The 17825-nt window shown below is 41.2% G+C and overlaps 1 protein-coding gene across 11 annotated transcripts in view; it reads right to left on the reverse strand.

Annotated features, from left to right (window-relative positions):
- Positions 1–17825, reverse strand: part of LOC111864320 (leupaxin) — a 135059-nt gene that overhangs the window by 85515 nt on the left and 31719 nt on the right. The window contains exons 1-2 of one of the 11 annotated variants that reach the window (XM_023851484.2): positions 2228–2312; positions 171–404 (exon numbers count right to left, since the gene is read on the reverse strand). The exons of 2 other annotated variants lie outside the window; for them this stretch is intronic. In XM_023851484.2, the coding sequence (XP_023707252.1) occupies positions 171–303 (133 nt within the window). In that variant the 5' untranslated portion in view covers positions 304–404; positions 2228–2312. Of the gene's footprint in view, positions 1–170; positions 1021–1053; positions 1220–1761; positions 2030–2227; positions 2313–10644; positions 10667–17825 lie in introns of those variants that run through there. 8 more of the 11 variants (XM_023851480.2, XM_023851485.2, XM_023851478.2 and 5 more) reach the window with 8 other exon arrangements.

Consider the following 17825-nt stretch of genomic DNA (forward strand, 5'->3'; position numbering starts at 1 on the left):
GAAAGAGATGGTAAAGTTATGTAGCGAGAAGAGGGAAGACATGTGAGCGAGAACATGGAATTATACACCTACAGGACTCAAGAGTAAGAAGATTAGCAAGGAAACATTTGGAGAATATTCTGAGACCGGTACAGGAATGAAGATAAATTATCTCGTTTCTTCGTGCTTACCGAAATAACGATCCCATTCTTCACGATTTCTGAACCGCAACTTTGTAGGACTTGAACTTGGTCGTGAAGTTTTGGAGTACGAATGGTAATGCGAAGACGAATGGGGCGTCGGTGTCCGGAACGACGTCGCCATGTTTCAATTCACTGTTCTTAAACACTTTCACCTTTCCAAACTACAATGCTGTTAACTTGCCAAGTAATACGACGAATGTTCACAACACCGCAAATCACCTCCTACAGAAACGAATCCAACTGTGTTAAGCAACTGCAAATCCACCTGCAATACTAAAAATTGGGTTCATAATTAATAAGCAGACATCAAGGAATTAGTTTTACTTCATTTATTTGCGATTTACTTGACGACGCAGTCAGTAGCCGAGACTATACAGCGTCGAGATTAAAAAATTAAAATGTATTAATTCCACGATATAACAGATTAGTCTGTTGCTTTTAAGACATTTTATATTTTAACATTAGTTCTTCGCAATAGATTTCACAATTTGGAACCTATCTCCTATCTCCTGCTGTAACAAATAGTACATTGTTCAAAAATTACGAATAATTTGTCTGATAACAGCATTGTCTTGTGCACAATGCTCATGTGTGTGTGCTTTCAATCTATGATTAATGCGCTCCACTAGCTTTTAATGTAATTCACGACTCTATTTATATATGAAATTCCGTGGTTACTTTGATTAGCTGCAATGGTTTCGCAACAATGCTACAGTGCAGGCTTTTTCTTGGATATCCTCAAAATACGTAAACAGTGGGGTCCTTTAACACGCTACAGGTACAATGTCGTCACGAGGATGATGTCATAAAGCAGAAAATAAACCTTTCAGTAAACTTTCTAGCGAATCACAAAACTACAAAATTTACTGACTACAAACTGTACTTATACTTCAGAAATGTGTTCTCTTCTCCTATAATCTCCGGTGCCGAGATATGCACAGTTCACTCCCACTAAACAAGAATATTTGTTACCACATGGATTGTCTCTAACGTAACTGTAACCGCTTGCTCATTTGGGTCTTCAACGACGGACAACAGGATGGCCAGTAGCGTGCTTATGTTAGCTAACCTACTGTACAGTTGTGCCAAGTTTGATTCCAACTGCCCAAAATAACTTTTCACAAGGTACTGCTAGTGTTCACTAAGGACTTCCTCCTCTTCTTTTTGCGAAAAATTAGGTTACATGTGTAGAACGGAATAACAAGTTGGGTACAACTGCGGACGTTTCACGAGCAAATTAGGTCAATTTCAAAACACACTCGAGAGCGCAATTATGGATAAAAAGTGAACTCCGCATGAAAAAGACAGTGAAGCTGTGTCATCGTAAGACCTGTCTAATGCTGCTACTTTGGATGAAGCTAATACACGTATATTACTCGTTCAGGTGTTCAAACGATCCTATACAGAACATTATCACTACTACCAATACAGCAACACCTCAACAACACCACAATACGTGTGAAACTTGAGGAAGAAGCTCGCGCAGATGTTGGATATATGTCAATGACAATTTGCACAGTTCTCATACAGAAAATAATAATTTCAAAATAGAATCAGCTTAAAAAAAAGGGCCACTCACGTTAAAATTTCAATTGATTCTACTAAAAACATTTCACAAATACAATTCCATACGCATTTGCAGTTTCTTGCTCTATTCAACAACTCTCTGCCAGCTGTATATATCACAATGCCTCGAGTACGTAAGTAGTTAACAACACAATTTCATTTTTAACTTAAAACTCCTGATGTTTGACAAACATATGTCTACACAAATTTTGGTTACACCAATGCCAAGGGTTCACTGAAAATTATTTTATATAAAAAGTTAACTGGAATTTAAATGTCCTAAAGGGACTACAGTTGCACCGCATTCAATGAAACAGTTCATTCACACTAAAAGCAATTTATAATCACAAATCTGACCTACAAACCAAATTTAATTAATTCTCAATTACGAATGTAGAAATCTTCAAAAATGAGATTTCTAACACTTCCTACAGACACTTCGTGGAACAAACAAAACAGTAAGTGAAATGCAGGCCTACATTTTACTACAATCAAAGACGACAGATGTAAGAAAAAAACACGAATATAGTACGATGTAAGAATAGCACCAATGAGAGACAAGCACAAACTGAATAAGAATCGAATAAAAGCTATGCTTAAGCGTACGTTCTGGCTATGAACCGTGAAGGTCATAGTGCCATAACAGAGACAGGGAAGGACTAGTAGCACCTACGTAAATACATACTGGCAGCAGGGGTATAAAACATACGCCACTGAACGTAGGTTCTTACTTTCGCTATCATTGCACTTCCTACGCTTCTCTAATGAGCATGCGATATACTAATCAGTGCTAGATGGACGCATTCCAACTAGTAATCATATTTTCAAAACTATTCACAATCCTGAATTCCTCACTTAATTATGCATTCTAAACACAAAGTTAATGAAATTTGCACATAATGGTAGGTGGCATCTATCGGTCAATATGTTTCATCCACGAAGCTACAGAACAAATTTAAAATAAATTTGGTATTAGGGATCTACAAGGTCAAGATCTAAGATCTACTTAGGTCAACTGAAAAGATCCAGTGACCTCAACGGGGAACGAACCAGCGATCTTCGGGCTTGTAGCACAGTGCTCGAACAGTAGGGCCACGATTTGTTTCTTCCCCAGTAAAACCTCCTTTGGTTAATCAATTTGCTAAAGTTTACCAACATTCCTTTTACTTGAAGAAAGCAGTCTTCTGGGATTTGGCACCGTGTATATGTGGTGTTAACCGACGTTTCGGAGGAACGTCGGTTAACACCACATATACACGGTGCCAAATCCCAGAAGACTGCTTTCTTCAAGTAAAAGGAATGTTGGTAAACTTTANATTTAGACCTCATTACAACGATTGAAATTTTAAAACAATAAAATCAGTAATCCATATGAAATTCTTGTGCTACAAGCATCTTAAACGCCAATAGGTTCGGATAAGGCTGACAGATGAGTTACAACGTCCCGTAATCCTACAATAACAAGAATAAGGAACTCGATGAGCAAACATTCCTCACACAATTTTGGTAGCCCTGATTTCGGTGCCTACATTAATGTGAATGCGGTCGGTCCTCCTACCTGCGAACTGCCCACATCTGATCATCAACCAAGTGGCCAATCGCCGTATAAAGAGCGACCAGCAGCCCGCTTTCTTTTCCACTTGTAAACGCAATCACATCCAACGCAACATATCATTCTGCTATGCAATTCCGGTTCACATGCAAACACGAATCAATCAGAGTATAAACACAAGTTCAGACATCTCGTGTCCACAAAAAGCTCTCTCTGATTTTGTGGTCTCTCACTGCAAGAACAGACTCACCTACAAAAAAGTAAAAAAGATAAAGCTATCCCTGTTAACAGGTCATGGGGTTTCATAGGGTTGTGAGACGTCGAGGCTCTCACATTTTCTAGACAATCAGTTCACAGATGACGATGAGGTCAGCCTTACGCGCCGGCCGCCATTTACCGCCAGGATGATTCCTGGTAATCATTTCTGTTAGAGGCAGAGTCCACCCTATGGCCACAGTGAGGCTAGAACGATTAGGTAAATTAAAAATCAAATTACTTCATCGGGAATCGAACATGCGATTTTCCGGTTTTGTACCATAGTGCCTCAACCAACTATGCTACCGAGTTCCCCAAGAAACTGCTGGATTACAAATTTGCATTCACAATATAAGATTGCAGGACTGGAAGACTGCAACAGGAAAGGAGGCTTTATGCATTCGAAACGGAATTCCGTGCTCAAAAATCTGATCTACGTTAACAAAGTTCGGTAAGGATATCCTACTTACCTGACGCCACATTTCCTATACTGTACGTTCGTGCTTCGGAAATTGGCTTCTCGATTTTTCCTTGTCTATCCTCCGTCTCTCTAGGCTGCAGTAATAGCTTCGCATTGGTCGCAAACGCTTACTTTAATACCTCAGCATTCGAAGTAACAGAGCATGAAAGGGTAGTGTCTCCATCTTCACAAAAAAAAAAAGAACTCTTTTTTTAAATTCCCTAACTTCTATTCCAACACGGTGTCACTGCGAATCTGAGCATGAGTCATTACGCATAATTAACAACATAAAAACGTGGAAAGATATACTCCATAATGAAGCACATTCCACATGCATTCTCTGCTATAAATGTGGCTCATAACATGTTGAGTAACACTCAACGTCAGAACAAATAAAATTCCTGTTAATGAGAGCAGCTGCGAAGATTCAACATATTTACTCATCCTCTAAACGTAGGAGATGAAATACGTGATGCTGATGATGATGATGATGATGATGAAGAGGGGGGGAGGAGGAGGAGGAGGACGGTGGTGGTGTTGGTCGTACTTAAAATGGCTTCATACTAAATGCATAAGGTAGTGTAATGTTTAGTGTAAATCCTGTATTCTTGCTGGATATTTTAGGCAAGGGGATTTACCTAAAACTTCATATCAACACTGCGAGTCGGGAATATCCGAAACTACCAGAGGGGGAGAGCCACGGGGAGTAACTTACAGAAAACTGCGTAATGAACAGCTTCATGACTTTCACTCTTCTGCCAATACGGTCAAGGTACTGAAAAACATGGGTTAGGTAGCGATGACACGAAATACGCATGGCTAAATGAAAATGACTACAAAATTTGGGTTGGAAAACTTTACGAGAAGAGGCAATTTGTAATAATTATAAGTATGTGGGAGATTAACATAAAATTAATATCGTACTACATAAAGCGGGTGTGAAGATGTGGGCTGGATATACGTGGTTCAGAATACTATCCAATGGCGGTCTTTTTGTGATTATGATGATCATCTTTCGGATTCTCTGAAGCAGGGAATTTCGTGAATATCCAAGAGAAGCGCCAACTTTTCAAGACAGAGCTATACCACAAACTTACTTGAACAAGCAACGATGTGTTTGACAAGTAGGTACACAACAGAAATATTATTTGAACCGATTACACAACCAGTGCTTCCGGCATCACAAATTGCGCCGCGAGTTGCCAACATATGATGACCATCTGCAAGCTATAAACATTATGTTCAGGCGTGAACTGCACAGATGTCATTAAGTGTCGGATGTGAAAAGACAGTATGAGTAGTAAGCGGGGTACTTGTTCTCACTTGGAGGGAAGAACTGAAACTGAAGTTGTCTGAGAAATTTCTGAGGAGACTGCCCTTGTGAACTACTATGTAGAAGCCTCATAATCTGCATTCTTCACACAATATTGTTACGATCATTAATTGACAACTCATAAATGGGGCATGTGAGAGAACTGAAGGAACAATGATGGTATACAACTTCGATTCAAGAACCCAGCTGGGAAACTAACGGCATGAAGATGTGTTATGGGTTAAAATATCTCAGAATATAATCCAGTTGAATATTTAACTGATCATGGATTGCGTAACAGCATGTTTCCTAACCGCCTGAATAAAATAGTATCTGCAATGGGGCGTGGTACACACTACAATACGAGGGACTTGGAAAAACTGAGACAAACTGCAAACAAGCTGATATTTCGGTTGAGATTACAACTAGAGATCTTTCGAATTGGGTCGTGACCTATTGCAGATAGGCCTACGCACTCGTTTCCCTTGACAGAAAGAGCTAGTCCATGAAAAACGTCCTGGCGCTTATCAAATCACAATTTACAATGCATTACAGGCAGAAAGATTTCTTGTAATAATTGAAAGAGGCCGCGCCATAGCCCAAGCGGTTAGTTGCTGGTTTCCCACAACGGCGGCTGGTCAAGTGGGATTTGTGGTGGACAAAGTGGCGCTGGGGCAGGTTTTCTCCGAGTACTTCGGTTTCCCCTGCAAATCTTCATTCCACCAACTGTTCCACAATCACCCTCACCTATCATCTGGGGCTGGTACAATAGGCCAGAAGTGGCCGCAGTACAATGGACTTAGTCCCACCCCACTAGCAAAAAAAAAATAACTGAAAGAAGTGAAAGTACAATGGCAAAAAATATTTGTCCACATGCCTGTACACTTTATCATTCAAAACGAACTGACGGATTGTACTAATTCTGCGTGAGAGGTCTATCTTACAATTTGTCGGGTAAATTAAATTTTGGTTGTCTCAGTGTTACTACTTTGCCGATCAGAGTGGCCGCGCGGTCTAAAGCATGAACTGTTTTCGCTCGCTCGATGCAGGGATCGTGGGTACGAATCCCAATCAAGACATGGATGTCTGTGTACGTTTATTCTGGGTTTGTGTTGTGTGCAGGCAGCGGCCTTCTGATGGTCTGATCCCTCGTCCAAGGAGTCCTACAGACTTTGTATAGGATTAAGAAACTAAAAAAGCGGCCAAGATCCAACAAAGATAGACACACACACAGATAAATAGACTTACTACTTTACTTTACTACTTACTTTACTTCCGATGGTTAAAACATATAAATAAGATTTTGATGCGCAAAGGAATCCTGTTTCTGGTTAAATCTTGCGGAAAGCTCTGGAGGGTAAATAAGAAATAGAGGGTACGCACTATAGCAATGAACCGTCGGTTTACCCTAGGGCAATGAATACCTTGAGGCCTCTTATCCTTAACTCTTGTGACAATACTAAAAGTCCGCGTACAAGTTCCCAAATAAGGCAAGGCTGGCAATGAAATTCTGCCTGCCAGTTTGGCTACTCAACGCAGTCCAGATCACTCTGGTCTGTGTAGCGGCAAGTTTCCATTCTAGATGTGAAAAAAAAATATATATATTCAGGGAATTCTTGCTACTTTTAATTCACATATAATCTCCTCTTCCTGGTTTATTTTTCTAAAGGCCTATAAACTAAACCATAAAGAACTACAACTTCCGTGCTTGAATGTGTTACACCACAAGGGGCCCGCGCCATAGCTTAGGCTGGCTTTCCATCACGGCGGTCCGGGTTCGAGTCCGGGTCCGGGTCAGGTCGTGGGATTTGTGGAGGACAAAGTGGCGCTGGGGCAGATTTTCTCCAATTACTTCGGTTTCTTTGCCTATCTTCATTCCACCAATTGTTCCACAGTCGCCAATCATCTGTCAACTGGGGCTGGTATAATAGGCCAGTAGTGGCCGCAGTACCAAGTGGACTCAGTCTCACCCCACTAAGAAGAATAGTAACAAAATAACACATACTACCAGCACAGCCCAACTTCAAACCACTGACGGGCCGCACTGTATCTTAGGCACGTACCCGCGCACCACATCTTTTTACGTTTAAGCTAAGAACGTCATGTAGCAGTGCCGTAGCTGACGAATATACTCGTATATTACTAAGGTGATCACACAGTAGCTGACTATCCAGATGCAGCTCTCGGAAGTTTGGTGGCTGTTCCGTTTCTAACTACGTTCTTATAAAAAATTAAACTTTTTATGATTGTACACAACCTGAACCTAAAGTACAAATTTACCGCATAATTGTTAATAATATTGTAGATACTTAAACTCGAATTATGGGTTAAATGTTTTCATATGCCACATTCCACGTCATGATGTCAGAAGTGGAATGATGATTGCATGGTGTCTGCTGTTGTGGCTATTAGAAATTCGGAAATTGGTTTGAAGACAGCTCATAAACTCGTTAATATCCCTAGATTAACCCTCCAAAGATATGTGACACATTTCTAAACCCCAAAAATAAGCTGTGGCAACTGCTCTAGGAAGCAAGACTGTTTTACCTAGAAAAACTGGGAACATGAATAGATATGAGTACCTGATATTTTGGGTTGTCGGCTGTATATGTACGACTGCTAACTTATCAGTCTGACGTAAGTAACCGGTTACCACATCCATTTTCATATGACAAAGCTGTGGCCGGAAACTAGTGACCAAAGGGTTTCCTCAAAAGACACCCACATCTTTCTACGATATGACCACAGGGGATTTCTGCTGCCAAGGTGAAGTCATTTACCCCTGAGAATGCACCATCATCACGTGGCACGCCAGAATTAATGGGAGGAGCACCACAGCGGACAATGTCATCTTGGGACCCATCAGGTTTGATGGGTTTGATTCAGCAACATATCCTCACTGAACGATTCTAGCTAAGTTTTGCTAAACCAGCAAATAAAGACCCAGCTGTGTTAATATCAGACGGCCAGTACTCGCACACTAGGAACTTGGAAGTTATTGACATGGCACAAGAAAACCACGTTTCCTTAATGACCTCTCCCCCTCACTCTACCCACCGACTTCAGTCACCCGATGTAGCTTTCATGACACCATTTAGAACCTACTACAGTCGGTAGATTAACACATGGCCGAGAGATTATAGTGGACGCATAGTGACCCATTATCAGGCCGCGCCATAGCTCAAGCGGTTAGTCGCTGTCTTCCCACCGCGGCGGTCCGGGTTCGATCCCGGGTCTGGTCAAGTGGGATTTGTGGTGGACAAAGTGGCTCTGGAGCAGGTTTTCTCCGAGTACTTCGGTTTCCCCTGACAATCTTCATTCCACCGATTACTCCACAATCACCCTCACCTATCATCTGGGGCTGGTACAATAGGCCAGAAGTGGCCGCAGTGAAAGGGACTTAGTCCCACCCCACTAGCAATAAAAAAAAACATCAGATTGCTGGGTTAATGGGAAAGTCTTGCCTTGGGGCTGTTCCTGCCAAAATAGCTGTGAACGGTTTCAGAAAAGGATATTTTCCCTATGAACAAACATTTGTTCAGAGAACACGATTTCATTATTTAGGAAGTAGAGACTACAGCTGCTGAGGGACAGTCTTCAACATCTCAGGCTGACAGAGAGAGGTCAGCTCGCTGGCCATCGACATTTATGCACCCACCACACATCAGTCCATTGCTTACATTGCCCTACACAACACAAAGAACTTCAAGCAAACAACGGCATGAAGCAACACTTCTTGTGAGCGGTTCCGCGTATAGAAGCAGTTTAAAAAATACCAAATCCAACCCCCACCACAAAGGAATCTACAGGAGAAAAAAATGAACGAGTCTGTGAAATGACTACTCGCCATTTTCGATCGTCAACAGAAATCAAAATCAATCAAGAAGACGGCTGATATTAAATCATATAACAAAACGAAGTCAAGATCACGGCCAGTTTTGTCTAGTAGCTCAAAGCCAGAATCTGAAGCTCCACTCCCTATCAGCGCCGCTGACGATTGTAACGACACAAATGAATGCATACTGTTATTTGGCGGTGGTTTATTTTCTCAAGACAAATTTGAGGAGCGGTGGTTCCAACGCACATAGTGCAAGAAGTGACGTCACTGAACCTACGCTGGGAACTAAGAGAATGTTAATTTAATTTCCATCATGCGCCTTAATGGCTTAAAATATGTCTGGAAGAGGTACGTCCAGTCATGTCATGCAACAGCGTAACAATCACAGTAAGTCGGTCAAGGCTCCACATTAGACCATATGCTTTCCTAATATAGGCCAGGTAATTGTGTGAATTTACTGTTTCCCTTGCAACACTTTTCAATATGTTATGTTACTATGTTACCTACCTACCTACCACTCGGCGATACAGCCCTGGGTGAGCCTTGTCCTCCTCTACAACCAGTCTCCACTGCTCTCTGTTCCTCATCTTCTCTATCCATCCTTTCACCATCTTCAGGTCGTTCTCAACATCGTCTGGCCATCTCATCCTGGGTCTTCATTTCTTATTTTGGAACATCTCTTGGGCTACTTCCTGCATCTTTCCCGGTTGCAGCACTGTGCGTACATTCCAAGTTGCCATCACAATATCATTCTTCCTTGTCCTTTGATTAATCAGTTTCTCAAATGTTCCACTTATCCGAGAGAGGTTGTTAGGTTTCTGAACAAAATTCGTTTTACAGAGTGAGGCTGTTAGCCTCATGCCCAACCCCAACCTGGAGGTATGTTACAAAGTTCTACTGTGTTACATAACAAACATGCCATTCACTTGTATGCTTTAATGGGCTTAAAAACGTCATATATTGAATATGTTTGTTTTTTAAAAGAAATGGACCCATATTTGTCGATTTACTCTAACAAACCCAGTTTAAATCTGGTAGGCCTAACTAGAATCTTGTGGAGATGAGCATGATAATGGGACAGACAGGCAGGCATAACTGTCCCATTATACGTTAGTTTCATTCACTTTGTGCAAAGCAGAGAAAAATCTGATGAAGTAAATATTCACAAAATACACAAGTTTGACGATAGCATTTATGCTTCCTATTTCGTATGTCCTGAGGCTCCTGAGCTACTTTCTCGGTGTCAAGACCTCGTAGCATCGTCAAATTACCCACGAATCAAAGCAATATTAAGTATGCAAGGAACAGATACCATTTGGAAAATCTGCGAAAAACCTGGCAGTTGAGTAGCACTATTTCAGCGTGTGTAATCGCTGACACTAAACACAACAATTCCAACGCTAAACAGGTCTGTTACAAAACATGCATCAGCACTGGTAACTCATTTATATTCGTTTGTAATTAATGAGTATGACTCACCATTCATGATTAGAAGAAGTAATTACACGAAAATTACGAATTATTAATTTGATAGAGACCGAGATGTATGTAACTGGATTTCCAGAAGTTCAGATATTCGTACTGATTTCGGAATAAGAATTCCAAACGCCTTCTAGACAAAACACACACAGACCACAACTTACATTCGACCTCATACAAAGATCACTGCAGTAAGACCAACTAGGCCGGTAAGAGTGGTTTTACCTATGACGTCAAGTGCATACAGCAACACTGCTGCAGGAATCGGTAAATAATGGCAATATCTGACAGTTTCAATATTACCGCCACAACCCTTTCGCATTATGAACGCCCAATTATGCGGCACTGGTCGTTTCTTTTTCGGTCACACTATAACACGCTTATATCTGAACTCCGCAACACGCTAATATGCAATCTCTCCTTACGTTAGCAACTTTTATGTACATTTCTACATAATAATGTTCCACAGGTTGAAGAAGCAGAACTAAAAGAAAAAGGTAAACAGGAGGAAGAAAAAATAAGAAATGTAGGGAGGAAGAGATCCCGGAGATGAAGGAGAAGGAACAGCAGTAATAAAAAGAAAATAAAATGTAATATTTGATGTCATCACTATACAGTATCTACGTATACTCAGCGGTAAATATATATTCCTTCCTTCTTTGAGCCTGAACTTAGCAAGTAAAAGGAACTGTTACAATCTGGGCCGAAGAATTTGCAGTCACGAGATCATAGTACCTTGGAATAAGTACCGAATGTCGAGATGTCATTCAATCCTGATTCGTTTTTGGTGGTAGTGGGCTCCAATCTCGACCAGAGGACCTATTCTGAGGTAATTTGTGGTTTTCCTCATTCCGTGTAGGAAAATTCTAAGACTGTGTCATAAAATAAGCCCTGTCCGATTCGCGTTTCATAATCAACTTGGCACTCGACAATACATATAGTCTAGTGTCGTCAGCTGAGAAAGAGTCATCCAAAACACGACTTCCTCTTCCTCTTCCTCCTCTCCCTCCTTCTCCTCCTCCCACACAGACCATCCACTTCTATTACATTTTCAGCTGAGCAATATTTTCACATTAAAACATTTCAGACACCTTTCTATGCATTACAAAGTTCTTTCTCCACGATTGACGAAGATCTCCAAACGAACACGGTGAAAAATGAAATAAGAAAGTGATGTGAAACATACTTAAACCAACAAGATCTAAGAGTTTGTGACGATGGTATATTGCTATACAAGTATTATGTTTTTGTACATTATCCATCGTCTTGTCTATTTTTTTAAAAACCGTCCTGTTTCTTTTTCAAAACACAACGTTTCGGAGACTGGATTCTGTCCCTGTCCTCAGGTAAAACCTACTCTGTTGAGTCCAGTAGATAAGGCTAGGTTTTACCTGAGGACAGGGACAGAATCCAGTCTCCGAAACGTTGTGTTCTGAAAAAGAAACAGGATGGTTTTTAAAAAATAGACAATACGATGGATAATGTCCAAAAACATAATACTTGTATACTTAAACCACTTCGAAAATCACTCCAATGCATTGACAGTAAATCCATTAGACAACAATGAATGTATAAATAGACTGAAAAGATACTCAGTATTAAATCTACCGGAGAGATTTCAAATAGTAATTAGAAGCAGATTTCAAAGCAAGTAATGCGCATATGATAACGATATAAAAGTAAGCAGTAAAGAGTACAAGAGTTACGTCACTGGGCATAACTCACGCGTCTATTCATACAGCATATATACATTTACTGCAGACAATGCGGATTATGTATAATAAATGACGGGGGAAGAACCAAGTTGTTTCAAAAACTTTCAGCTGATATGTATTGCAGACTGTGTACATGAAGAATGTACGAACAGAATTCTTCTTTACACAGCGTCTAACCTAGTGGCCAAACGTGACACACGAATATGTTCCTACATCCCTAGGACGTAAATATGTAGCCCACCCAGTCTCCCAGAGCACACCTATCAACGCCAAACCTATTGAGAGCGCTTGCCGGAAACGAAGTTTCCGGAATTAACAACCACAAATAAGCTGAGTCAACAGGACATTTTGGAATACATCCAGAAAACAGAGCGAAATGTATGACAAACTTATGAGCAGGAACTTCACTGTGGCACACAGACATCCCTTTGACTTCTCTAGATGTGTACAGGAAGGGGTACGTCCGTGAAATAATAAAAACAAGGTCTCTCATTAATTTAAACACAATAATTAGCGATATGACATGAGATAATTAATTGTAACGGAAAGTAAATATATGTACAGTATTCAAGCATATATTATGATACGGGCCTATAGCAATTAATTTAAGTTTATTTGTAATTAAGATGTATATGAACATACAAACTCCCTTCACACGGAGTAAATAGATATGGTATTTTGAATTGTTGTGCTTTTACACGTCAACATATTGTAGCAGCGTCCACACAACAAACATAACTGTGAACATCATAAACAACGACAGTGTTTTCATAATTGTAGTAAGTGCCTCTGATGATGGTTGTGTCAAACCGAAACATGTAAGGCAGAAGTGATAAAGAAGTGACCTACAAATTGTTACACTCGACGGACTTTCTATTAACTTTGAAACAGATATGGCATTGTTCTAATGTCCTAAGTTACATGCTGCTCTAAATAATCCCGAATTTCGAAGCCTTTTGCTATAAATAGCATAACTGACCGACATAAGACGTACAGAGACCTCAAGCGCTAAATTCGTATAGTTTTCAAATTCCCCATCTCAGTAAAGAGGGCACGCGGCAGCGTACTTGGTTGAGGCACTATGCTACAAGCCGTCGCAGGTTCAAATCCCGTTGAGGTCATTGGATTTTTTCAATTGCCCTAATCCTTCCGGCCGCACTATGGCCCTGGGGTCGACTCAGCCTCTAACAGAAATGAGTACCAGGAATATTCTTGGAATATTCCTGGGGGTAAAGGGCGGTCGGCGCGTAGGGCTGACAATCTTGCCGCCATCTATGAGCCGAATGTCTAGAAAATGTGGGAACCTCAACATCTCACAACCCTGTGGGCTTCCAAGGCCCGTTGCAGGGATACCTTTACTTACTTTACATCTCAGTAAAGTCCACAGTGGTTGGTAAATGAGGTCAGGGCGACCAGTGATTATGTAGGTTGCAGACATTGCTTTGTAACGCCCTCACACGGCCAGCTTCATCCGATGGATGTTTCGCACAACGGTCTCTCTGCGTTTAAACTTAAAATTACATATTATGGCTTATTACACGCCCGATTTCCTTTATATACTTACATATTATGGCCTATTACAAGGCCGCTTTCATTTAAATACTTCTCTCTGTATATATAGGCCAGAAGAAATTACAAAAACAGAGCCTACAATGTGTTGTTGTTCCTTATTTGTGAGTAGCAATGATGTTTCTTTACCGATGACCATTAACCGTGCAGGGTTAGGATTACTTTCCCTTTCCTAAACCCAGCTGCAGTTGGTCCCTCCACGTTTTCTCAGCGCAGATAGATTTTCTTCCCCACGACAGTAAACCTATTCCAATGCGTCACCTGGTACTGTACTTCTCGTCATTCCGTATACGTACTGTATCATGCTAAGCGCAGTGTCCACGCAGTATATGGTGTATACTCACTTGTATTACTGGAATATTGTGGCCGTGAGTTCGAAACCCACTCCGGGAACGGATGTTTGTCACTGTTTATGCTGTGTCTGTTGCTCTGTGTAGATAGAGACCCTGCGACAGGCCGAACCCCAGTCCAAAAAGTCTTTAGTGTCTATAAACACTTCTCTGAAACCCGGGGAACAGAGACTTTGGACCTCAATGGTCTGTCGTGCCACACCCGAATAATACACAAGAATTATAGCCAATTCTTCTTTTACTCTTCAATGTCACCGATAATATCGTGAATATTTAAACATCCCTGGGTGTCTGCACTTCCTTGACGATCTAGTTAAACAGTTTACAGAACATCAAAAATATAGTATTCCTAGACGATATCCTACCACTGCCCGGTAAAGTTGTCCCTGTGCTTAACCAATTAAGCACTACGCTATGAAGACGTATGGGGGAGTAGATGTATAGACCCACGTTTTCTTTACCTCGGCACTAGTTCGACGTGAGTGGTCAGCTTCACGCCTCGGCCCCTTTACCCCCGAGGGAAAGAGCCCCCGGTACCCATTGGATAGGAGGCTGGGTGGGCCCCAGAGTCGGTCTGGACGACGCAGAGGAAGAGAAAATTCTTGACCCTACCGAGACTCAAACTCCGACCCCTTAGACGTCCAGCCCGTAGCCAGTCGCTATCTCGGCTCCATATTTAAAAGTAAAAGTAAGTAAGTAAGGGTATCCCTTTAACAGGTCGTGGAGGCCCATAGAGTTGTGGGATGCTGAGCTCCCACATTTTCTAGACAATCGGCTCGCAGATGGCGGTGAGGTTGTGAGCTTTACGCACCGGCCGCCCTTTACCCCCAGGAATATTCCTGGTACTCATTTCTGTTAGAAGCTGAGTCGAAACCAGGGCCATCGTGCGGCTCGAAGGATTATGTAAATTGAAAGAAATCCACCTCATCGGGGTTGGATCCCGCGACCTTCCAGCTTGTAGCATAGTGCCACAATCAACTACGCTAAAAAAGTTCCTTCAGAAAACATGGGTTGCCAGACTGTGTGCGCCCAAATACTTCTCCACTCCCCTTGGCCTTCCAACGCTCCTTTCACTTACGTAATTGTCACACTAACGTATAGCCCAAAACGTTAAGATTCTACGCCCAGTCGCGTTCAGCTCAGTAAAAATTCCGAACAGCTTGCGACTCCATCTGTAGTCCGTTGACTGAACGACTAGGTTACGAACACTACAGTGACTGCCATCTATTTGCACCATTTACTGCCATCACATGCACCTGCTACCTCTTTCGCCTTTGATGCGAACGAGCTGGGTGCAATGCCGTAGCCTGTAAGAAAAGACATGAAAACTCCTTTCCCAGAACCTTATTATAAATGCGTTGTTTTGAACAATACCTGGGGCAGAATCTGAATATACTAAAAGAAGAACAAAGGTCAACTGCCTTTACATTACGTAACAAATTTCGAAATGTGTAGTATTTACTGACCACCGGCATTCTCTGCGCCATGGCATAATTTTATTTAACTCCTCCAAAACGGGGAGTATAAAAATATGTCCATTACCTAAAATAGTTTTTAGAGCATTTAGATTCGAGCATTTTTGCTCAAGCATACATTAAACAAAAGAAGATGGCATGTAATTATGTACTGTTGGCCACACACACACCTTGCTCGTCATTTTGCCTGAGAGCTCGTCTTTCCGTAGAGCCCAACAATTGACGGTACATCAATATTATGACTGTAATTGTGTCCCCACAACCGCTCCATCTTACTTTCAGGCTTGTACATAAGCAGAGTATGCTGCCCGCCTAAAACAGGGGTTACTACAAAATGATGGGTGCCAAAATTAAACAGACTAACAAGCAACGATGTAGAAGTTTCATATTACATATTTTCTAAAGAGAGAAACCGAGGAAGAACTATTCAGTGGAATAAAAATTGCAGACGGAAACAACATACGTGTAGGGAACAATTCTGTGTTCTTTGCACAAAGCACATAACCACCGACAAAGGCTCTCAAACTCTTTCACCACCCCAAAAAAAAATACTTAAAGGACTTCCATTACAATACATATTTCGGTGCGCGGGGCTGTGACAAAACGTGTCATTCTGACCTACATCTCTCTACGATTAACATTCAACAATTTCAGTTTGAAAGAGTTGTCTAATAAACTAAAGAAAACTTCTATAATGATCCTCCCACATCTGAATGAAGCATTTGACACTAATGAACCAGCTTAGACGGGAAAACAGTTTTGAATAATGAAGAATCTCTTATAAGAGAACCCATCAATGCTTCTGCTACTGCTGCTCTTACCAATGTCACTCTAAAAGTGTGAGAAAACAAAGAGATGGCTCGTCAGACTGACTGACTCTGATTAGTGGATTAAGGACAGTGTATTCCACGACTTCAGCAAGCTCACAAATCTTGGTTTCAACGTTAAATAATTCAACAGGAGTAAATATTCTAAGAAAGTGACCTAAATTGAAGGTGGTTAAGAACACAGTGCTGAGGCGAACATATGGGCCTAAAATTTGAGGAAATAACAGTAGGAAGGGGAAAAGTGAACATCGGGCACTTCATAATGTGTACTCTTCACATGTGTCAGTTTGCTAAATCAAGAGGATGAGATGGGCCGGACATGAAGAACGTAAGACGCGAAAAGACGGGGGTTAAAGTGAAGTTACTCAAAATAAGGTTCAACGGTGTGTCTTTGTAACTATGGTAATGAACCTCGAGGTTCCTTCAAAATTAAAAACTTCTTAATTGAGTAATCATCAACTTTCCATTGCCCTGCATCATGGAGTTGAGGTAAACAGGTGAAACGTATCGGAAAATACATGACAATAAACGAAAATGATGGCAACGTCAATCTACTCTACAAACCACGGTACTTCATATTTTACATAATCATTTCTGTGGAAGTCAAGTCCTGTGAAAATATGTTTCAATTTACCACTAGCGTAAGACTACCAGAAGTATGTTAAGTCCAGTAACTCTCTAATGGCGATGATGAACTTTCGTTGCCATTGTAAATGGAGCACGGATGCCCTCAGAAACCTTTTAGGTCACTATAATAAAAATTAAAAATTAGAAAATATAAAACTATAACTTTGCCTGTGGTTCTGTATGGGTGTGAAACTTAGTCTCTGATATTAAGGGAGGAACATAGACTGAGGATGTTTGAGAACAGGGTATTGAGGAGAATATCTGGACCGAAGAGAAATGAAGTGACAGGATGTTGGAAAAATTGCATCAGGAGATTCATAACTTGTACTCTTCTGCAAGTATAACTAGAATGATGAAGTCAAGGAGGATGAGGTGGGTAGGATATGTAGCACGAATTGGAAAGAAGAGGGATGCATATAGGATATTGGTGGGAAAGCCAGAATGAAAGAGACCACTGGGAAGACCAAGGCGTAGGTGGGTGAACAATATTAAAATTGAAGAAAGTCGTCTTCTGGGTTTAGGCGCCGTGTATTCTTCATTTTGGCCGACGTTTCGGAGGAACGTATCGCCTCCATCTTCAGAGCAGTTGAATGGCTTGGAATGCAGAGAGCAGTAACT

The sequence above is a fragment of the Cryptotermes secundus genome, unplaced genomic scaffold, assembly GCF_002891405.2.
Source record: "Cryptotermes secundus unplaced genomic scaffold, Csec_1.0 scaffold216, whole genome shotgun sequence".
NCBI lineage: Eukaryota > Metazoa > Arthropoda > Insecta > Blattodea > Kalotermitidae > Cryptotermes > Cryptotermes secundus.